Source organism: Sciurus carolinensis, chromosome 9 (assembly GCF_902686445.1).
Source record: "Sciurus carolinensis chromosome 9, mSciCar1.2, whole genome shotgun sequence".
NCBI classification, from domain to species: Eukaryota; Metazoa; Chordata; class Mammalia; order Rodentia; family Sciuridae; genus Sciurus; species Sciurus carolinensis.
In genome coordinates this window covers 70117339-70140534 of record NC_062221.1, presented here as the reverse complement: position 1 = coordinate 70140534, position 23196 = coordinate 70117339, and the positions used below count along the sequence as shown (strand labels likewise).

The 23196-nt window shown below is 47.0% G+C and overlaps 2 protein-coding genes across 5 annotated transcripts in view; one reads left to right on the top strand and one right to left on the bottom strand.

Annotated features, from left to right (window-relative positions):
* Sec22a (SEC22 homolog A, vesicle trafficking protein) overlaps positions 1 to 5403 on the top strand; it is a 73100-nt gene extending 67697 nt beyond the window's left edge. For all 3 annotated transcript variants that reach the window (XM_047565570.1, XM_047565572.1, XM_047565571.1), the window contains exon 7: positions 1476 to 5403. In XM_047565570.1, the coding sequence (XP_047421526.1) occupies positions 1476 to 1676 (201 nt within the window). In that variant the 3' untranslated portion in view covers positions 1677 to 5403. The remainder of the gene's footprint in view (positions 1 to 1475) is intronic.
* A 6606-nt stretch (positions 5404 to 12009) lies between these two features.
* Adcy5 (adenylate cyclase 5) overlaps positions 12010 to 23196 on the bottom strand; it is a 150545-nt gene continuing 139358 nt past the window's right edge. For both annotated transcript variants that reach the window (XM_047563470.1, XM_047563471.1), the window contains exons 18-21: positions 20099 to 20362; positions 19284 to 19488; positions 16246 to 16370; positions 12010 to 14386 (exon numbers count right to left, since the gene is read on the bottom strand). In XM_047563470.1, the coding sequence (XP_047419426.1) occupies positions 14258 to 14386; positions 16246 to 16370; positions 19284 to 19488; positions 20099 to 20362 (723 nt within the window). In that variant the 3' untranslated portion in view covers positions 12010 to 14257. The remainder of the gene's footprint in view (positions 14387 to 16245; positions 16371 to 19283; positions 19489 to 20098; positions 20363 to 23196) is intronic.

Here is a 23196-nt window from a genome sequence, read left to right as displayed (position 1 = left end):
CATGACAACTAAGTGCAATACAGAATCCTGGATTGGATTCGGGACCAGAAGATGGACCCTAACGGGACAATTGACAAAATTTGAATACAGCCCAGAGATTAGTTAATAGTATTGAGTCAAACCTGGTTTGAGTAAAGTATAAAAGAGGGTAACATTATGGGGAGCAGGGTGAAGAATGTATAGGAACTTTCTACTATTTCTGTAATTATTCCCTAATTCTAAATTATTCAAAAGAAGATTTTTTCAGCCTTATATTCCACAATGGAAATAATTTAGATAAAATGCTTTCACTTTGCCTTGTAGCAAAGCATTCTTTTTAAGTAAGCAAAGTCCTCATTTTTATAAGAACTAACCATGTTTAACAGAACAAACATCTGTATGTCTTCCCCATTCTGAATCCTGGATACAGTTTCACAGAGACCTTTCCTTAAAACTTTGTGATCATATATAATTTCTATATTTTCCAGGTTGTGAACTTTAGGCATCTTCTAACAAATAGGTCATTTAGTCAACAGATTTTATTGAGAGCTTATTACATGCTAGACACTTTTCTGGGCCCTGGAGTGAACAAAACAGTTAAAAATTTCCCTCTCATGAAACTTAGATTTTATTCAAAGGTCATAGATGACAAACAAAATAAGCATTTTTCCAAGTATGTTCATAGAATGTCGTGAAGAAAATTAAGACAGGAAAGTGGGAATGCGTGGATTGGTAGGGGCACATGGGAGCACTTTCTTTACTCTCATCTAAATAGCATTCACTGCCATTCTCTGTTTTTTCTGCTTTATCTTTTATCTTTTTCAACATGTAATGGTTTGATATCATATATCAAAAATATGTTTATAATCCTCCCCCACTAAAACGGGAGCTCTGTGTGAGCAAGGGCTTTCTTTGGTTTACTCACAACTGAAGAACAATGCCTGGCTTGTAGCAGGCCTTCAGTGAATATGCATTGAACGAAACCTCTCTCTGAGGATCACCCAGATCTGGTACCTGGCATAATTCCTTGTACTCAATGGGAAACCAGAAAAATTTATTGATTTCATTAACACTCAGATTCAGGTTATAGAAGAGTACACTTTACTGAATGACTTGTGTGAGCTTTTTGTACTTTTCAGAATGAGAATGGAACCCCCTCAGGCCCTGGGGGTGCATCTTGGTTACCTTTCACCTTGGGAAATTTGCCTAGCCTGTTTGCAAGGGAATCATTCAATTGTACTTCCATTTAAAATATGAGACAAAATGTGTTTCCTTTGAAAAATGAAAGACATAAAAGGAAAAATCTATTTCTCTTTCAAGCTGTGAAACTTTCATAGCTGAGTATCTTAGCTACGTTATATTATCTTATCCTTCAGTGAAAAATACCCATATTCTGTTCTTAAATTTTACTCTCTGATCTGTTACAGACTTATATTAGAAACATGAATTTCTTTTCTTGTAGCTCTAATCATCTTTCATTTTTATATTTTGAACAGTGTTATTTACTTGTCTACTACACTGGCTGGCGGAATGTCAAGTCTTTTTTGACTTTTGGTTTAATCTGTCTGTGCAACATGTATCTCTATGAACTCCGCAACCTCTGGCAGCTTTTCTTCCATGTGACTGTGGGAGCATTTGTTACACTGCAGATCTGGCTGAGACAAGCCCAGGGCAAGGCTCCTGATTATGATGTCTGACACCATCCATCAGAAGTATTGCTTTGGTTTCAGGAAGAAAAGGAGGGAACATACCTTAACTGCCACTGTGATGAAGAAACTAGTCACCACAAATGGGAAGCTTTGCTTTCTTTCTCTCCTACTTTCCTTTTTTAAAAATCAGCATGGCATGCCTGTGAGCATGCAAGACCTGCCAGGAAAACTCTCAGAAGAGTATTGGGAGTGACATTATCATGAAGAGGAGACTTGTCTCCTCAGGGCCATAACAGTGGAAGAATAGTCAGATGCCACTGGAAGACCTGGCCTGTAGTCCTGATCCTTGTCGAAGAGTTCAGTCAAAACATAGGCGCGGGACTTGCTCTGAGGACCAAGCAGAAACTCCACAACCTAAGTTTGCCTTTGTGAGGCACAAGTATAGACCAAATAAAAAGATGCTGCGTAGATGGGAAAATGTATATTTTCAAACAAACGACTGTGCTTATTACCAGAGTATTTGCACATTTATAGTACCAAGAGTTTATGAAGTTCAGGGTGGTGTGGAATTGGTTCTAACTCTGAAAAATCACCTGGTGTAGGAAAAGGCTGTGGTGAGCTCATCTCTGGAACATCACAAGTATTGAAAATACAGTGACGTATGTTTTCTTTCTAGACCATGTTTGTCATTTCTTTTGAAATCACTTTTTAAAAATATGATTCATTAGATTATAGTTATTGTTTCCCAAACTTTGATCACTTGAGTACTACATATGCTATTAATGTAATATTTATCTCTTAAATTTTAAAGTAGTTTTAAAAGCAATGAATCATACCCCACATGGAAAACTAGTATCAGTTTGCCATGTCTAGAAGGTAACCACAAAATAAATAAAATTAACACAAAAAGTTATTCCGTTCCAGCTAGATACTAATGCCTTCCAAGACTCTGAATCAAGACCTTTTTTTTCTTTTTCTTTTCTTTTTTTGGTGGCAGAGAGAGAGAGAGAGAGAGAGAGAGAGAGAGAGAGAGAGAGAGAGATTACCCAGCAGCAAAATTAGGTTCTCTCTGGAATAATCAGAGAATAAAAGAAAATTTTAAAGGGAATGACATTCTCACTGTGATTCAGCTTTATTTAATTCTGCATTGTGCACCACATAAAACCTTCTTGTGTGGTCCTGCACTATGGAAATATTGGACAGTACTTCTCATAATTGGAATCAGCATCAGTACTTTCCTAGCAATCTTGCTATTTTATTGTTTTGGGGTGAGGGGTGAACAGCTGGTATCTGGGAGAACTTACATACTTTCTGGATATCATTAGTTATTCAAGCCATTATGAATTAATATAGGAAGCCCATATTGTTTTATTAGCAAAAATCTACAACTCTTGTTTTATTCGACATCTTCATGAATCATAATTTTTTTTAAAGAAAAAATTTCAAACAAGGAATTTATAGGGTACTGAAATTTCATATCATTCCCTAAAACAGTGGACCCCAGTGTAATTTGTGTTACTGGGCATATTTATTAGGTAGAAGAAATATTCTAGAGGGCAAAGTCATTGGATGCTTTGTTTGCTTGAACGAGTGTATGTGGATTTTACTAGAACTGTAAGATCTTTGCCCCCTCCTTTAAGGAGAATTAGATAAAAGGATGACAATAAACTTCTGGTGTCAGGGATTTATTTAAAACAAGAAACTCCAATTCACTCCAGTTTGCTGCCTCTAACGAGTCTGCACAGAAATTAGGTATATTCTGAGAGATGCCCCAAGGCATCACACGATCCTAAATCATCAAAACAACATTGAATTATGTTTGGCTTGTTGTACTTACTGAGCCAAGAAAGTAAAGTGGTTCAATTTAGAAAGGATTTCCAAACTAATGGTTAAAACAAAGAGTTTTCTTGTAAATGGTCAATTAAGCAGGAAGTTGGAATGCCCTGGTTAATTGTGATTCTGCTATGTATTGGTATTTTGTAGCTGTCTTTGGTTCAGGAGCTACCTCCTTACTATGGAATTGATAAGTTATGTAATGTTTGGTATTTGGATCTTTCAGCAAGGACACTCACCAGCTATTTTTAAAGGTTTAATTTGTTTGTTTTTGTTTTTCACCAGCTATTTTGGATAAGAGGATGTTTTTATCTTAATGTAAAAAAATTGAAACAGGTATAAATAATGTTTTATGTATACAAATGCTTTCTTTCATTATTTGGTGCCTGCATCTCCGAGTGATTACGGAGCTTCCCTGCCTGTATCATGCTGCTACCAAGGAAATGATTTGGAAACTATGAGTTTGGAAGGAAATATTTTGGCCATGGGTTTAAAGAAGTTCTTAGGCTCATGAGAAAGAATCCCTTCAGCCTCTAAGGTGTGTGAAATCAATAACTCACATTTATATTGTACTTTGACTTCTAAAAGCAAGTCGGACTTTACTTCATCAGGGTGAGTTTTGTAGTGCAGGGAAAGTAGTAGCTGCCCTCACACTGAGCTGGAGGAGCCCAGGAGGAGCAGATGAGTAGATCCTACTGACTTACCATGTCACATAGCTAAGCACCCAGTCAGTCTCCTAGTGTAGGGCTCTTTCCATTAGTGTGAGACTAATGAAAGTGACCAGGATTGTATTTACGGAATATGTTGGTTCTTGATAAAATTAAGGAATTGAAGGCTTTTTTTTTTTTAGGGGATTGAACTCAGGAGCACTTGACCACTGAGCCACATCCCCAGCCCAGTTTTGTATTTTATTTAGAGAAAGGATCTCACTGAGTTGCTTAGTGCTCAGCAACTCACTTTCACTGAGGCTGACTTTGAACTCATGATCCTCCTGCCTCAATCTCCCAAGCCTTTGGGATTACAGGCATGCCACCATGCCCAGCAATTGAAGGCTTTTGAAATCAGTGCATTCAGGCATTTTATTTTAATTTTGATGATTCTGAAATACTGCTTTTTGATTGTGCCATGAGAGCAAAGATACCCTCTTTTATATGCTAAATTAATTGCATTATTTGCCTGCTTTTCTGATCTGTATTAAAATGTGGTTATACTGGGCCTAATTGCCAAAATAATTTGAACACAACATAAGAAGAAAAGACATAAAAAATGATGTTAATAAAATATGAACTGAAAGGGGAGAAGAACAAGATCAACAAAAATGGAAATAAGGGTAAAAATATTGCCATTACAGTGTGTAAAATGTGACTCTGGAACTTCCTGAAAGTTAAGGCTAGAAGAATGGAAATAAGGTATGCCTCACTCTGTCAGCACATCAAAATCATATCAGTTCATCAGGTGGGACTCTGTCCTGCTGAATTCTGGTAAAAGAGTTCTCACTTGGGGGTCCTAAGAAGTGCTAAAATGAACAAAATTCTTGATTATCTGGTGTTTGCTTGTTATGATTGTGCCTTGGATCCTCAACTTGTACCTGTTTTCAAAAGCTTCCATTTCATGGTGTGTATATGTATTTAAAAGAGGATTTCGTTCCCGTAAGTAAGAATTCTTGCCCTACACTAGAAACAAATATCTGTTAAAGCTTGGAAATACATTTGAGACAAATGCCTTGAATCATGGAGAAACTATCCAGTTTCATAGTTTAATAATTTATATCAAATGAATGTGCTATTCTTGGATTAACACATTTATTTTGCAATAAATGTGGGTTTTTCACAGTGGAATCTAGTCTGGAAAAGTGCATGGCTCCTTTTCTCTTAGGCCATGTCTGGAATCCCTTTAGGCTGCTGCTTTATCAAGATCCACAGGGACCAGAGCTTTGTTTGCCACGTGAGACGTAACCACCATGTAACAAAGGAGCAACTCCATTGTGTTCTTGAGCATGGCTGCCCTCCCAACGCGAAGTTGCTTGGCGTTTTTTACTCAGCAACCCCAGGATGCACTCTGAGCTGTTGGGTGTCCAGTGGAGCACAACCAGTGTGTTTGGATTTTCCATTCTTGTTCCTGTTTTAACAGACTTTGTTTACTTCAAGAGTTAGAGCTACTACACAGGTGTAGTAAAAGAACAAATAAATTATTTCAAAAGCATCCACCACTTAAAACAAATTGAACACTTAGCCTTTAACACAAATTATAGATCACTCTTCACAGCTGCATTCTTTTTCTATGGTCAAGACTTTTTTTTTTTTTTTTTTTTTTTTTTTTTTTTTTTTTTTTTTTTTTTTTTGCGGGCTGGGGATTGAACCCAGGGCCTTGTGCTTACAAGGCAAGCACTCTACCAACTGAGCTATATCCCCAGCCCATTGGTCAAGATTTCTTAGTATTCTTCTGCATTTTCTCTAAGGAAAGGGAGTCTTCCTTCCTGGAAATGCTGTAGTAAAATAAGACCTGGTCTTTTGTTTAAATTTAAAATCTTTAAAAATTTTTTAAAATCTTGGGCTGGGGATATAGCTCAGTTGGTAGAGTGCTTGCCTCGCAAGCACAAGGCCCTGGGTTCAATCGCCAGCACCACAAAAAAAAAAAAAAAAAAAAAAAAAATCTTAAATTTAAAATCTTTTGTTTAATAAATATCCCTTGCTAAAAAAGAGTAAGAAACCCCTGGAGGGCTGGGGTTGTGGCTTAGTGGTAGAGCACTTGCCTAGCATGTTCAAGGCACTGGTTCAATCCTCAGAACTGCATATAAATAAATGAATAAAATAAAGGTCTGTCAACATCTAAAAGATATATTTAAAATAAAAAGAAAGAAAGAAACCCCTGCAGCTCCAAGGCTGTGACCGGCTTCGCGGGTGGGGCCCAGGCAGCCCAGTTTAGCGGGTGCCTGCGCTCTTCACTGGGGCGGAGCTGTCCAATCATCCTCCCTGACCGGTGGAGTATAGCCTCCTGGGTAAGAACTGTCTTTTTTCAAAGAGAAGCAGTACCTGCCGCTGACGCTCTCGCAGCATCTTGAGTGGCCAAGCTTTCTAGGTTATTTTATTTAGGAGATGAAATCACAGGAAACATCCAAACACTACGTGGTTGGAAGCCATGTGGTTTACATCCTCCCGCTTGTTAACGGTGAGTGGTGTTGACACGTGGGCACGCAGGTGTCCTGTGTGTTGGCAGTGCTGGTGTGTAATCAATCATCTTGGTACAACCGGGGAGTGGAGGGAACTCGGAGAGAACAGGCTTTCTCAGAGTTCCTGAAATCAGCACCCTGGCATCACTAATCCTTCTCTGTTTCCTTGGCAACAAACATTATTTTCGGCCCAACATCACCCACAGTTCACATTTGCCCTTTTCTCCTGCATCCCACACGACAGTGGAGCACGTTCAAGCTCCATCTGATAAGAGGAAACAGAATTCATACATTCCATTTCCCATTTGGTCCTGGCATCCTGTTTCCTGCTCTGTGTTGGTCACTTTCCTGCTTTGTGCCTATGCTTTCCTTTGAGGCTGGGCTGTGAAGACCTTGCCTGAAGGTGACCATATCAGCCCTTGTACTCTGTGTCCCTCCAGGACCTAGGACTAATGATAAGACCGCTCATTAGTGCCTTTTGTGGGCCAGTGTTCCTATATAGTTAATCTTCATGGCAGCCTGGAGCGGAAGGGGGCACTACCTGGTTTTCATTGGAGGAAACTAAGCCTTGGGTCAGGAACTTGTCCTTTGTATGGTGGCACACTAATCAATGGTAGGTGTGGCTGTCAAACCTGGGGTTCCAGTTTAATGATTTAAAAGCTGGTGCTCATCTTTCTATACCACAGTGCATTTCAGAAAGAAAATTCTTAGCAAGTGTGTGTGTACCTGGCAGCAGCTGGGCCCTTGCCGGTGCAGCAGCAATGAGAACAGGTGAAGCAGACACAGGAGATGGCAGTGCATTCTGCGCAACAGGCACCATGGGTGTGGGGCATGTCAGTTCACAGAAGGCATTTGTAAAACCTCTCTCTTTTACAAATGAGCCACCTGAGCCCTAAACCTCACCTCAGTCATAGTCTGACCCATGTGGTAGCACCAGATTTCATCTTGGCACTTGGCCACCATGGAACTTTAAGCTACGTAAGGTGGAACTCTGTTGAAACATACACAGGTAATATGCATTACTTTTTTTTCTTTTTTAGTATTGGGGATTGAACCCAGGTGCACTTCACCATTGAGCTGGATCCCAGCCTTTTTATTTTTTATTTTGAGACAGGGAGGTCTTGCTAAATTACTGAGTCTGATCTCAAACTTGAAATCCTTTCCTTTCAGCCTCCCAAGTCACTGAGATTACAGGTGTGCACCGCTGTGCCCAGCTTACATTACTTTTTTAATAAAAGAGATCAGGTCAGTGCCAACACCTGCAGTGTAGATGACCTAGGCGAATAAAATAGTTTACTAAAATTTCTACATCTATAATCATGACAGGGCAGATGGCCACACGAGGTATGGAAAATCCCAGTGGTCCTTAGATGTTAGGGCAAGGACGTATACATTATAGCATTTACAGTGAAAGGAACTCTTGATCCAAGCATCATTGGTGATTCCTGTGTTACAAACCTTTTTCTGGTGGAATACAACACTACATTGGTTCTTTGGCTTGAAGCAATTTCATGAGACCTCTGCTTGGTCGCCCCTCTAGCGGAAAACATTAACGAAAGAATAGGAGACAACTTTTTGCAGTATAAATTGGATCCAGACTCTCTTGCCCTCCCTTCTGCTAGCATTGGACCTCAGCAAATCACTTAGCCTTTCTGCCTCAGTTTCCTTCTGGGTAAAGTGGGGTGGTTGTGAGGATCCAGTGAGTCCATCCGTGTGAAGCTCTGAGAACTGCCTGGCACAGCAAGTGTGAGGAAAGTGACAGCTGTCAAACCTGGGATTCAGGTAGCCTTGTTGCTGCTGCTGTTTCTTTAAAGGTATTATGAGTTTTTAAATTGTGGATACCCCAAAATGTGATGAATCATCTACAAAGCTCTTCAGAAGCCACCACTTAAGTGAAGGTCCACTTTTTTTTTTTTTTCCCTCCCCTGAGGGACAGGGGACTCGAACCGTAGCCCTTGGGCATGCTAGGCGAGCACTCTCCAAAATGAGCTATTTATTCAGCTTCTCCACTTTGTTTTGAACCTACTAATCCAACCTACCAGGCACCCTTGGTTGACAGCTGCCTAGTGCCTTCACCAAGGGCCCCATGATCATGTGCATTAATGGGAAGACAAGGGGCAGGAGTGGGCAGCCAGCAGCCCTCAACCTGCAAGTGCTGTACAGGTGCTGGGGAGGGAGAGCCGAAAGCCACCTTTAAAAGGCCCAGTGCAACATGCTATGAAAAGATTCATCTGAAGGAAGATGCACTCCTCCAAAGAACATCCTGCGTGAGCCTGGGTGGTGGGTGGGTGGGAGTGCTACTCTAGCTAACTGACAAAGTAGGGGAGTGAGTTCTGCAAAACTGGAGAACTAGAGAGTGGAAACAGAGATGCTGACAAACCTGTTCCAGTCAGGTATAAATTCATGGGCCTAATGGACCACCGATATGAAAGTGGCCCTGGGGATGAGCAGGCTCTGGCTACGTGGAGTGGGGATGGGGACGGTGGGGAGACTGCTTGCTAGAACATGGCGACTGAGGTGAGGGGCTGGGAATGCAGGGAAAGGAGGCTGCACCCTTGATCCTCACGCCTACATTATCTTTGTCCCTTTCCCTCGTCTCTCTGGACCTCTGCTTGCACTGTGAATCTAGATTGCTTTCTACCTTCTCTCCCCAGCCCATGGATTGGAGACCCTGATGGCAGAGGCTGCTGGCCGTGCTGCTGTCATGCACTGCTGCAGCTGCTGGATTGGTGTCTGGAGGACAAAGCAAGGGCGATGTTCAACTGGCTTGAAGGCAGTTGTCCTACAGACCCTCTTGGAATGATGCTTTTCCCTTACTTGTGTCTGTGCCTTTGCCTCTAAAATCTCAGTCTTAATTAGACTGTGTTTACATTTGTGCCGTACATGTGGTCTGGCACTTGAAGATCGGATGAAGAGTTACACAAATATTTAGAATCAGAGAATGCCAGAGAGGAAGAACCCTGGAGGCCAGCCATGCTGATGCCTTCATTTGGCTTTGTTCTTGTGTTATGAAGCAGAGACCCTGCAGATGGGCAGGAAAGACAGGAAGAGGACAGTAAATATTATATTTTCCTTCCTAAGACAGGAGAAAAAACCCCAGAGGGCTTTTGGAAAATCTATAAGGATAAAAAAATCCTCCTTTATTAATTGGATCTCACTTCACCTACTGTTGACCTTGAGGAGAGGTGAGCGCCCTGCTCTTGCCAAGCCCAGCAGTTCCCAGCCAGATGGGCACACTGGAAGAAGTGCCCTGGGGTGGGTGCCAAAACTGCTTGTCACTGAGTGCCTGAGCAGCCTTAGGGGATGCACCAACCCTCCCTTGAACGGCTTCCAGGCGCCCAAGAGGCCAAAGTGAGAAAATGTGTTATACACTTTGAGGTTCATCCAGGCAGAGAATGGTGAGTAAATAATCCCGGGTTCATAAACCACACCTGCCTGCTGATACTCGTCCTCAGGGGTTGGCATTGTGCAGAGCAGCCGTGCCCAGCATGGGCCAGCCTGGCCAGTTCCCTTTGTTTCAAAGGTGAGCTGTGTACATGATTGCTCTCTTCGGTGTTTTGGTTTAGACAAATTCCGAAGCACTGAGTTTTCAGAGTTGTGTTTTCCCCTGCCTTTGTCATTCTCTTGTGCAGGGGCAGTGAGAATCTTCTCAGCACTGCTTCTGAGCTATCCATCCCCACATCCGCGAGTGACCCATGCCCTGTGGTGACCCGCTCAGGGTCTCCAGGATCTGGGAAGCTCGAATGCTGCTGCCTAACAATGCGTGGCCCTGGTAGCATCATGAAAAACACCTGTTTACCATGTGAACACCAAAGCTTTAGGCATACGACAAGTCTGTACTACTTTTGGAAAAGTTTATAAGGGTCTTTGTAACTGAAAGTCTTGAGGTGACAGGGCTCCCTGATATTCACCTTCACCCTCCTCAGTGCTCCCAGATTCATTCTGCCTTCTCACTCATTGGTTGCTAACTTCACACTATAGTCTAAGGGCCAGGATGGCTGATGTCTGGTATTTGCAATCAGTAGGCATAAAGGCATTCAAAACCAATGCCAATATCAGTGGCATTTTTTTTTTAGTAAGTTCATGAGTTTTCTAGGTGTGGAGATGCTTTTGAAAAAAAAAAGTGAAAAACTTTAAGGAAGAAACATACATCCTCTGGGATTAGCTCAACGGAAACAAGAACAGGAAGAGTTTATGAAGGTCACCTTTTGGTGTCCTGGTGTGCACTCTTGGACATGAGCAGTTTCAGGGGCTGTTGCAGGCCAGTGGCTACAGTCACAGCAGGTAGGAGTTTTGTTTGTTTGTTTTTGGCACCAGGGATTAACCACTGAGCCACATTCCAGCCCTTTTTTGTATTTTATTTAGAGACAGGATCTCACTGAGTTGCATAGGGCTTTGCTGAGTTGCTGAGGCTGGCTTTGAACTCAGGATCCTCCTACCTCAGCTTCCCAGCCACTGGGAAGGTGGGAGTTCTTTAGAGCTGAAGTTCCCACTTAGGTCTCTTGCTCCCTGAAGTTTGAACTTCCTTATCATTTGGTCTTCTTTCCAAATTGACATGCCCCAGTCTGAAAATTTCTCAGTTAAACTCCTGCTTCTACAAAATACATCTTTCCCCATGAACATCTGAAGCCCTAATAATGTCCATTTTCTTTTTAACTAGTTTTTTTTTTTTTTTTTTTTTTGTAGTTGTAGATGGACAACATGCCTTTGTTTTATATATGTGGTGCTATGGAGCAAACCCAGTGGCCTCATGTGTGCTAGGCAAACCCTCTGCCACTGAGCTATAGCCCCAGCCCAGTGTCCATGTTCTTTAGAGTAGGAAGCTGCTCTGCCTAGGACTGCTACCTCTGTGTCCAGTCACTAGTGAGGCCAGCGGAGTCTTTGTCACTGGCTTTTTCATTTACACCCACATTAAACTAATTTGCCCACACCCTTCTGGATTTTGTTCTGAACCAATATAACCCTGAATTTGATAGAAGCAGCAGGCAGAACTGCTGAAAAGGCCCCACATGGGCTTCGATGACAGGCCTGTTCTCAAACTCCTCTCTTAGCAGCCATAGGGCCTTAAGCAAATAGTGCAACCTTTCTACGCCTCTGTTTCTTCATCAGTGAAATGAGAAGGCTAGGAGGATTCAGTGAGTTGACATTTATCTGGTGCCCATCCCGGTGTGGCCCAGAGAGCCACTGTGAGCTGTGCAGGCAGATCAGTTTGCCTGTGGTCTGCGGCCCAGGCCTCCCACCTCCTTGGTTCCTTTCCGTGGTCAGTGTTTTCTTCCTGTCCTTTGACCTTTCTTTCCCTTGGCATGCAAACCAAGTTGGCTCACCTGTTTTAAAACATGCTTCCCTGGCCCAAGCCACAAACCAGACCAGGACACATTACCAGTGAAAGTGTTTAATAGTTAAATTATTTAAATAGACTTTTCAATTTCCATGGGAAATCATAATCGTATCCATTTTTGCAAGAGCAGGAATAAAAAGAGTGCACACCCCTTAGAGGGAACGAAGAGCTAGCACTGCACGCTGCCACCAGTCACTGCTGGGATGGGGAGGGCCCCACAAGGCCCAGACCAACAGCGGGAACACAGGATGAACTCAGCACGCACACTTTACTCAAGTCAGAAGCGAAATGAAAACCCAGCACCACTGGCAGGCCGTATGGAGGACAGGGGACTCGAGAACGACTCCGGGGCAGAGAGCAGCCCTGCGCCAGGGGCTGGAAGGGCAATGCAGAACTCAAAGGTGGAGCGGCAAGGGCACAGGACACACTCAGGCTTGGCAGTTTGGGGTCCATACGCTCTGCTTCTCAGAGCTGTGTTCAAATTGGGGTGGAGGTGGCGCGGAGGGGAGGGTGGTGTGGGTGGACATAAAGGAAGGTTTCAGTAGCCAGCAAATAGCTGCCAGTCCAGGCTCCTTCCAAGCGTGTGTCTGGGGAGAATTCTAACCTGAGAAGCAATGAAAAGATCTGGGAACAGACCCTAAGGTTGCTGCTTGAATACAGCTCTGTGCTAGTACATCATTTTCCAAGTGCCTCCCTCAGAAGTTATAAAAAATAAGTTTTTCTCCCCTCTGTGTATTGACTTGCTCCCTCCCCACCCCCAAAATAAAAATTAGACAAAATTAAATTTTTGCTGCTTTTCCCCCACAGACTCTAAAACAGCTCAACCCATTCCTCTGTCTGGTTTGCAGGTAGAGGGCAGGGCCACACCCTTTCCCCAAACCTGAGGCCTACACATTGCATCCCCAGGAGATCCACAGGAGACTGCATCCAGGGAGAGCCACCTGCCCCTGGCCAGCTAAGCAGACCAGGCAGGCTAGGCTTCCTCCCAGCCCTGGGACATCCCTAAGCTCTCAGGAGTCCCTAGGCACTGCCTCTGTGCAGGCAGCAAACATCTGACATCCCCGGGAACAAAAGAGCTGATGGTGGCCGTGCTGCCTGCACAGATTGAGGCTGCACCACCTGGATGGGAAGGAAGTGTCTGTCTTATCATTCCCATCTGCGTTTAACTCAGCAGAAGTGGGTTGTGTCTTTGCGAGTGTGTGAAAAAGAGAGAGGGTCACGTGTCCCTGCGTCTTCCTCCTTGATCTGAATGTAGGGTACCCCACAAGGACACACGCTGCTCCTGGGAAAACCAAACTGCCGAGTCTGAGGTGGGGTAGGTCCTGCTGGGCAGCCGCGTGGCATGAACACACGTACATGTGCACCAGGACGCACGCAGACATACGTACAGTACAAATGAGCACAAACGCCCCCTGTGCACAGCTGTTTTCTAATATAGAGAATTTACAAAATATAGAATTTGGTATATCTGTTAGATCTCCAAGGCTTTCAATAATACAAAATAAAAAATACAAAAAAAGATAACTTGGGCCCCCCCCTCCCCCCAGTGGCACCCTCATTTGCTGTGTCTCTTACACGCATACAACTAGCATAGTCTAAAGAAGGGCACAGAAAACTTGTTTTGTTTTATTTAATAAATATTTCCTTTTTCTCAGAGCCACTACTGCTTGCTTGGCATCCTCTCACCTCCCCCTCGTAATAAGACCTGTTTCCCTCCCAGGGCACAGTCTGTGTGTGGACGTACAGCCAGAGGATGGCGGCCAAGGCCACAGCTTCTAAAACCCAGCTCTCCTGCCTCAGAGCACCGCCAGGAAGCAGGGGCTGCAGCCTCTGTCTGAAGTTTAAAGGCTCATGTGGAAAATCAGACCCCCGGGGGGCTCTGGGCACCCCCAGGGCAGCGTCGAGCCCGCCCGCCCACCCATGGAGGCCAAGGCCTCTCCACTGGCCTGCCACCGTGCACTGGGCTGGTAGAGGCTCCAGGAGCGCCCCTCCACCGTTCAGCGGCAGCACCTATCAGAAAACTCATGGTTTAGCTCAGGTCCAGCCGAGTCTCCTGCAGAGGGAAACATCTTTGGTCAGCTTGGTGCTCGCAGGACGCTGGCACCCAGGGCCTGGCCCAGAGGCCGTGCCCACCATCAAAGGTAGAGGCTGCTTCCGAGTCAGAGTGGGAAATCTCTCCAGCACGACCACGTGGCTGGAGTGCAGGCTTCCCACCTGCCCACGCGGCACACAAAGAAGCCGGTTCCATTCCTCCGGAGGCCAGGCTGCTGGCACCACTGCTGGCAGCTGCTAACTTAGCGGGGGTCCTCCATTGAGGAAGTAGGTCATCATCTCGCCTTTCCCCTTGACCTTGACCACACCACGGCACTCCAGCTGGTATGTGTTGGCAGCCAGCACCTGGTACATGTCCGTGGTGACCTGGGGAGGCAAGCAGGAGAGAAGACAGGCTGTTGATGACCTTAGTCACGAACTGCAGTGGGGCACAGCCCCCCCGACTGCCCACATTCTGCTGATGCCCCTTCACAAAAGGGACTGAGCAGCACCCCCAGAGGGGGGATTTTGGGGACTGGCAGGGACTTGTCCATGGAAGTGACCCTTAGAAATGAGAACAGTGACCACTGTGGTTCTCAGCACTTGCTCTGCCAGACGCTGTGACAATCACCTCACATGTGCTACTTCAGTGCTACTCAAAAAGTGTGGCCTGTGGCCCTTAACAGCTTGGGCACAGTCCAGAGCGTCCAGAGGCAGAATAGTGCTTCGGCAACTTCAGAGCAATGTGACATCATTGCAACCCACAGCCAGGTGTGTGACCAGCATCCTTCACTCCACAACAGATCAGATGGGTTTTTAAAAACTGGTTTTCGCCACAGAGGTTTGAGAACAACTACTTATCTCATTTTGTCCTTATACGAAGTAATACTATTATCATCCCCAACATCAGAAAATCTGTCACTTGCCTGAGGTTACACAGCTAATAAACGGCAGAGACAGGACTAGGTTCCAGATTTTGTGCATGTCTCTGCATTAGCTTTGGGGACAGAGAGAACTCACCAGGGCTTTACACTGTGCTGGGCTCGGTGAGGAGGGAAGCCGGAGTGACAGGAGCAGGGAGGGGCAGGATGGCCAGATGCCTCACAGGATGTTGCAGGTGCCATTACTGAGCATGGCCAGGCCTCCTGCAGGCCTCCACACGGTTGCCGAGCCGGGCTGCAAGGGGCTGGGACAGGGCATTTCTGGGGGCTCTGGGAGGGAGCCTGCTATCATGAACTGTGGTGTCTGCATGGTGAGGCCCAGTGAAGGTGCAGTGCTGGTTACTGTGGTGGCTGCTGGCAGAGTCCCTCACACCTGTCACCAGGTAGGTCAGAAGCTCTGTAGACAGCGCTCCTCAGGGCCCCAGCCCCCACCAGCCATCCCTTCTCTCCTTGGCACAGGAGTGGAGGTGAGAAGGCCACATGCCGGGCCCCTCAGCATCCAGGTCTGCTGGCTCTGGCCAGGCTGTGCTGGCGGTCAATCTCCTTGATCAGATGCCCTACAGAGCAGCACACCAGGGGACATTTAAGTAGTGTCAATGTGGACAAAATGTCTTTAAAATGGCACCATTAGCACTAGAGAAAACTGAGGCCAGGGAAGCTGACTTCCTGCAGCCTTGCAGGGAATTGCGAGAGGGCCATAGAGGAGCAGAGCACAGCTCGGGGCCATTTTGTCATTCTGGAGCAAATCATGGAAATCCCAGGAGGAAAAAAGGAAAGCAGCTGAAGGCTGGCAGGCCTGGGGATCACAACTTACAGCTTGCGAAGGATGGAAAGGAAAAAGAAGACTCTGGGCCTCTGGCCAAGCCCCCTGGCTACTGTAGCTGGTGGAGGCGCCATCCTAGGACCCAGTAGCCTTCTCTGGTTCTCCTGAACCGGGTCCTAAGAGCGAGCCCCACAGGCAAGACTCTGCTCCCTGCAGGTGTCTTGGTGTGCCTCCATGTACCTGGCTGGGAAGGTGCTGGGTTCCCCATCAATACTCAGCTTGCCATCAGCAGCCAATACCCTGCTTCTGCCTACCCGATTCCTTCTGTGCCCAGCAGAGGGCTCTGCGCAACCCTGAAGATCTGTCCAAGGTGCTGAGGGCTTGAAACACATCCTGTTCTCCAAGTTTCAAGATGTCAGTGCCCTTGGATTTGGGTCAGAAATTCTGACTAGCAACTGTGCGCGGCCTGCCCTGAAGGCCTTTTAACATCAGACAGAGGCCCCCTCGTGGGTGACCTGGGCAGTGGACGCTCTCACACTCACCTGGATGCGGTCGGGCACGCCAGTGCTGTCCATGCGGCTGGCCACATTAACTGTGTTACCCCAGATGTCGTACTGAGGCTTGCGAGCCCCAATCACCCCGGCCACCACGGGGCCAATGTTGAGCCCTGCAGGGGACATAAGCCACACTCATCAGATTAAGACTGACGCTTGCTTTGCTTGTCCTCACTAGCGTCCCTCTCTCTGCCTCCTGGCCTGATGCCAGGCTCCCCCCGCAGCCTCCCACATCTCTGCTTTCTCAAATGTTTGATAAACCAAGACCATAGGAACCTAGGCGCACATCCAGGACACCTGCATCCTCACCACCAGGTGACCCCTGCCTCTGCAAGTCCACTGCCAGGAGTGCCCTCTTCAGGGTCTCTAGTGACCTCTTGCAGAATCCAACTACCTTTTCTTAATCTTCCCTTTCTGGGAGACTTTCAGGTTTTCACCATTGACTCAAACTCAGCAGACAGAACGTGCCCCTTCCCTCTTCCTCACTCCTGTTTCTCTCCCCTCTCTTCTCATTCTTAGGCCCTCACTCCTAACCCCTCTCCCGCCTGGGCTCCTCTCTCTCCACATTCTATCATGACCACATGAAGCTTTCTACCTTGCATGCTGTTACAGGTTCGACTGCCCACCATATTGGTCACACAGAGCTCTGGATGGCTTCTATTTCCAAAGACCATGCCCACCAACTTAGGTGTCCCTTAGTTCATATGAATGGAGCTACCCCTCGAGTCTCCTTAGCTACAGCTTGGTTGATGCTATCACTCAATCCCCAGTTTACAAAAATACACACCAGGAGAAAAATACAAAACTGTAGATGGATAAGATGTGGGGAGAGGAAAATGAGAACAGCAACATTACGTGATACCAAGAATAATGTTAATACAAAAACAAACACAGGCCACACGTTAGTTAAAGCAGACCCCTAGCTGGCTCTGTCTGGAATTTCTAACAGCCAAAGCAAAATGGAAACCTGGTCAAGTCACAAAGCACTGTGCTCACAGGACAAAACAAGCAGCTCACTCAGAAACAGCCCAATTCCTGACACTCAGGCTAGAACAAATGTCTCCTGAGGACACTAATGATCATAATATTGGTTTACAGTAAGCTAATATTTCATTTTAATGTGCTAATTTTGAGAATTGAAATGCCAGTATTTTCTTTGGTGAATTACTTTTACTTTTTTAAAATTTGAACTCTGAATCATTTATGGTGTGAGACATTCCCAGGGAGCTGATAATGCACACAACTTTGAATAGAACTGAGGTCTGCTCTTTTCAGAAAGCATTTCCTGCCTCCACAGATCTCAAGAGGAGGAAGAGGACACTTGACAAAGTTTCTATTGCAAAAATAACTTGCACTCTGTCAGACTGTAAATTGTTAGTAAAATTTAGTCTCCGAGCTGGATGTGGTCGTGCACACCTGTAATACCTCCTAACTGGGAGCCTGAGGCAGAAGAATGGCAAGTTCAAGGCCAGCTTGGGTAACTTAGTGACACCTGCCTCAAAATAAAATATAAAATGGGCTGTGGATGTAGCTCAGTGGTAGGGTGCTCACCTATCGTGTGCAAAGCCCTGGATTCAACCCCTAGCACTGCAAAAATGAAATTAAAATATATTCTAAGGACAAACAAACTGCAGAAATGCCTTGAGCTTTATGGAGCAACTCATCCAAAGCTGTAATTCGGAAATCATCTTATGGATGGAGCAGGGCAGGGCTGGGTAGGTATGTAAAGTGTACATGAGTTTTGGCTACTATTCTTTCGATTCTGAAAGTTGTCAAAAGGTTGAACTAATGAAAACAAAATTAAATATAAAAAAGAAAAATATTCTATTTTGGGTTCAAAGAGTTTCTGAACAAGTAGAATATGGTCCTGTTTTGAAGCTGACCAGGGCTTCTCTGCTCAGAACCCTGGACTACCCTCTGCAGAGTCCCCACCACGGCCTCCACACATCACACGGGTGCCTGGGAAGCTCCCAAGCCATCTCATGGGCCCAACCACCAGCCAAGGACAAGTGCAGGGCAGACACAGGGCTGATCATCACACGTTCTCACTACAACCAACTGATCCTGGTTGTCATTTTTAAGATTTCTGGTTTTTTTTTTGTTTGTTTGTTTTTGTTTTTTTGGTGCTGGGGATTGAACCCAGAGCCTTGTGCTTACAAGGTAAGCACTCTACCAACTGAGCCATATCCCCAGCCCCTAAGATTTCTGTTTTTTAAAAAGTTGAAATAGAATTGTTTCACTGTCAATATTACATGATTTTTTTCCATGGTTCTATTTCCTCTCTTTCTTTTCTTTTCTTTTTCTTTTGGTGCTGGAGAATTGAACCCAGAGGAACTTTACCACTGAGCCATATCCCCAGCTCTTTTTATTTTTTATTTTGAGACAGGGTCTAAGTTGCTGAGGCTGGTCTCAAACTTGTGATCCTCCTGCCTCAGCCTCCAAAGTCACTGGGATTACAGATGTGTGCCACTGCCTGTAAACTTCACTTGACTCGTTTTATTTTGCTAACAATTTTGCAGAAAATGTGTTCAGTATTTTCATAAATTTGTAAGTGTAATAACTTATGTTTATACATTTTGTATTTCAAATGTATCCAGTATTTATTTGATCTTACTATTTTTCATTTTTACTCAATGGATTTGGAATACTTTTAACATAAAACACTACTGTTGGTTATATCAGTATTATTGGAAATAAATGGCACTGTCATCTGCCCAAAGCTACCACCAGGCCCTGGGTCCCCCATCACAGAGCATTCCCACAAAGCCTTTGGGGAGGCACAACCTGGGTCCAATCATGCCTTCCCAATACATGGGTGAGTGGGAACTCAGAAGGTGTGTGTCCTGCCTCACCACTTGAGGCGCCGCCAGGCCAGCAGCTACACTGAGTGATCAGCTCCCCAGCTCTGGCTGCCCCTCTTTGGGCAGAGAGACAAACTAGTATGCAGCCTCTGCTGCCTGTCACCTTCTATGGTGACAGATGCAGGATTCGGGGTGGGGGAGCCCTCACAAGCCCTCCTTGCTCACCGATCTTCATCTGGAAGTTGTTGAAGGAGTGCTCGTTGATGTACTTCATTTGGTCCATCAGCCTCATGGCGAAGTCAGCCAGGGCTTTGATGTGCGTCTTGCCCACCTTGTCGTAGGTGGAGTCGTTCAGGCCCGAGGCGGCCATGTAGGTGCTGCCGATGGTCTTGATCTTTTCCAGCTGCCTGAAACGATCCTCGCTGATGATCTGGACAGAAGGAAACCAACCCTGGGTCAAGTCCAGGGCACTGAGGTCTATAGGGAGGGGCAGAGGAGAACCAGGGAAGTACAGCAGCGTGGCCCCTCAGATGTCCCCTCTTCAGTGAGGGCATGAACTGAATGTGAGGCCCCCAGTGCGCCATAACAGAGCCAGGTCTCCTCTGTACTCAGTCTCTGTCCTGTGTGCTACGTGCCAAACCCCACACCCAGAGCCCCTGAGGACAAGGGCACTGGTCACCACTGGGTCTCATGCCCCTATGGATTGGATGGCTGACGTCTTTGCCCCGCCTATCCCTTCACTAGAGGCTCCTCCTTCCTTTGACTCTCTCGAAGCTCTGGGCAGTCCTGGCAACTAGGGCCCTGAAGGTTCAAGTTCAAATAGCCTGGGCCGAAGCCCCAGCCCTGGCCCTTATAGGCCCTTGGGCGAGCCACCTGAGGTCTGTGGGCCTCTGTTTTCTCATCTGGAACCTATGACAAGGTGCCTGTGACACAACAGCGCCTGGGACAGCTTCAGGCTCTTGCCATCAGGCTTCTGTCAGCACAGCTCACACACACATGGAGAAGGGAGTCCTGGGGACCCATGGGACGCTCGGAAGCACCTCGTCAAAGTCAGCAATGATCTCGTTGAGCAGCCGCAGGCACTCGACGCCCTCGTTGTTGGCCTCCAGTTCCACGTAGAACTCAGAGAAGTTGGCGATGGAGGCGAACATGACGGCCACGCACTCGCAGGACTGGTAGTAGAGCTCGTCATTGCGGCGCTCCCGGGCCAGGAAGTGGGCGGCCACGTCCTTGGGCAGGATGTTGTGCAGCAGCCTCCGGTTGTAGGCCTGCAGCTCCTCCATCTCCTCCTTCTCCTCTGTGGCCTGGGGACAGAGGACTTGGTCAAGGGGTGGGGCAGGAGCTACAGCCCTATTTAGAACAAGACAAGAATCCACCAACGCCAAGACGAGCCCTAGGCTGTTTCTGCCTCTCTCTGCTCCCAGGTGTTCTCTAAGAGCATCACCTCCACCTTCAGAAAAGACGGTCTACTTCTTGGAAAGTGACACATCAGGGAGCTGGTCCCAGAGGAGGGAAACTCAGAGCAGATGCAGGTCCCAGAGGAGGAGCTGAAAGTCTCCTGCCTGCCCAAGCCTAGCACTAGCCTCCAGGGGAAAGGGAGAGTCCAAAATCCACACCCAAAATAGGTTGCTGATTTCCTGAGACCTCTCTAACTTGCATTTTTCTTCTTAAAATCAGGGAATGCAATCAGAAAAGCATCTTGCCAGGGCTACTTCAACCCACTGGCCACAGGGGGAATAGGCTAGGGTCCTGCCTATCTTATTCCTATGAGAACAGCCTTCAAAGCCAAGATGCAGCCAGGAGGGACAGATGCCACCAGGTACCAATCAGGCAGGAAGGAGACATCACCTTCAACTTTGGTTTTCCCCCAGTTTTGGTCCTGGGTCTGCACAGTGGGAATTTGTGGTCAGTCACCCTCCATGTAAAGGGACAGTGTGGAGTCCTTGGGTCAAGAGGCCAGGAGCAGCAACAAGGAACTGAAGCAGAGAAGCAGTTGTACCTCAAGGTGTGGCAGTGTGCTCACACCTTGACCAGAGTGATCACAGGATGTGGGATTCCAGGGCAGAGTCACCTGGCTTTCTCACCCTTGATAGACATACAGCCCTCTCCAGCTAGGAGTGACCTGTTGGTGACACCGACTGGGAAGATCATTAGCAGGGCTGAAATGTCTTTCTACTCAGCTGCATCTAGATTCACGACTGGCCCAGGGCTGCTTTCCTCTGGTTTTTCCTATGCCAGGAACTGGCACACCTTCCCGAGTCTATAGACCTGGGTCCTGGGGCGATAGAGCCCAAGGACAGAAGACCTGAGACCAAGACTCAGCTGCCAAGGCTCAGGGATGTCCTGATGGTACTGTCTACAGCCTGGTGGACTCCTGGAGCCACTGGACATGTGGCTCCAAGAATTGGGGTCATGCCTGAGGAAGCTCCTGGACTCAAGGGGCCCCAGCCTCCACCCACCACTTCAGATGCCAGGTGAGTGTGGCTGGTGTGTGCCATCTTCCTGACCAGCCTTCCAGCCAGGTGACCTGTGCTCCTGTGAGGTGGGGCACTCTGCTCAGGCTCCTTCTTCATGAACAAAGGGCACCTGCTCCTGCTCTGCAGCAGGTTGCCCAAGCGGGTGGGAGTCCCTCTACCTCCCCTTGTGGGCTGACCATAGAGGAGCCCAGGCAATCGTCCATCTGCTTCTGCAAATGCACCAGAGCACTTGCTGTCCTGCCTCTGCCTGCCCAGACCCTGTCCCGGGGGCCCTAGCATTCCAGTTCCTCCTGTTCACCCAACAGGCAGCAGAGATGGGGCCTGCACCTCCCTTAGAGAGCATCTTCCCAAAGCACAGACAGAGTGCCGTGGAGGCTGGGGGCGGGGCTGCTACTGGGGACAGAGGCCAATCCCCCAGACAGGCCAGGCACTCCTGCCACATCTGGGGAGCTCTACACCAACACAGGTTGGGCAGCTGCCAACATGGCCAACGGCTTCTGAGGCTTTGGTGGCGCAGGCCTGCACAGTTTCTTGATAGTCCTAATGCGAACAATGCTGGAGGAGGGTGGGGAATGGAGACTCAACGGTTAGGCCAGGAGGGGGCGCTGTGTGCAAGGGTGTGTTCCTGGTAAGCCCCTCCTCCATGAGCACACACCCACAGGTCCAAAAGCAAAGGGGCTGCTGGGCGAGCCTGGGGAAGAGGTGGTGACAAGCACCCCCGGTTCCTAAGCCCTGCTTTCAGGTTTCTGTTTACTGTTCCGTGTTGTTCTCCAAGTTCCCAAAAGCCCAGAAGAAGGATGGAGCTGGAGGGACCTGCCAGCACCATGAGACTCTTGGGGAGCTTCATTGGACAGGGCTGGTGTCAGCCTGAGTCAGTGGCTTCCCTCCCAGCACAGGGTCCTGAGTGCCTGAGAAAGCAAAGTGGCAGAGGGATGGGATCCATCACACAAGGAAGCAAGGAGGCCAAGAAGGGAGGGGGACAGGACAGGCTGGGGGTGTTGAGGGGCCAGTGACCCTCTAGGAGAGTGATTTAGGTGGCTCTCACCCTGGCACAGGGAAGGCAACAGAGAAGCCTGAGGCACAGGACTCAAATGGGAAGAGCTGGCATGAGCCATGGTTTTAAAAAATCTCTCTCCACAGATAGGAGCCGGGTGGTACGTCTGTGTGCACACCTGCATTTGTGCATACTTGTATTTCCGCGTGTTTACATCAACTACATTTATTTCCTAGCTTTGTCTCTGGAGATGACCCTGTTATAGTGTGGATCTGGGATCCCCCCAAAGGATCATGTCCCCAGTGGTGGTGCTCTTGGGAGATGGTGGAAACTTTGTGAGGCAGGCACTACTGGGAGGAAGTAGGTCCTGGGGGTGTGTCCTTGAAGGTCTTGTCCCAGGACCTTCTCCTCTTTCTCTGCTTCCTAGTTGCCATGAGGTGAGCAGTTTTGCTCTACCAAGCGCTTCTGCCTCGTCACAGGTCCAAAGAAATGGGGCAAAGACCATGGATAAAATTCTCTGCAACCATGAGCCAAAATAAGTCTTTCTTGCTGTAAGTTGATTTTGAGAGATTTTTGTCACAGGAAACTAACACAGATCCAGAAGCAGCAAGCCCACTGAGTACTCAGCTCATGGACTCTAAATACTACTCTCCACTAAGAGCAAGAG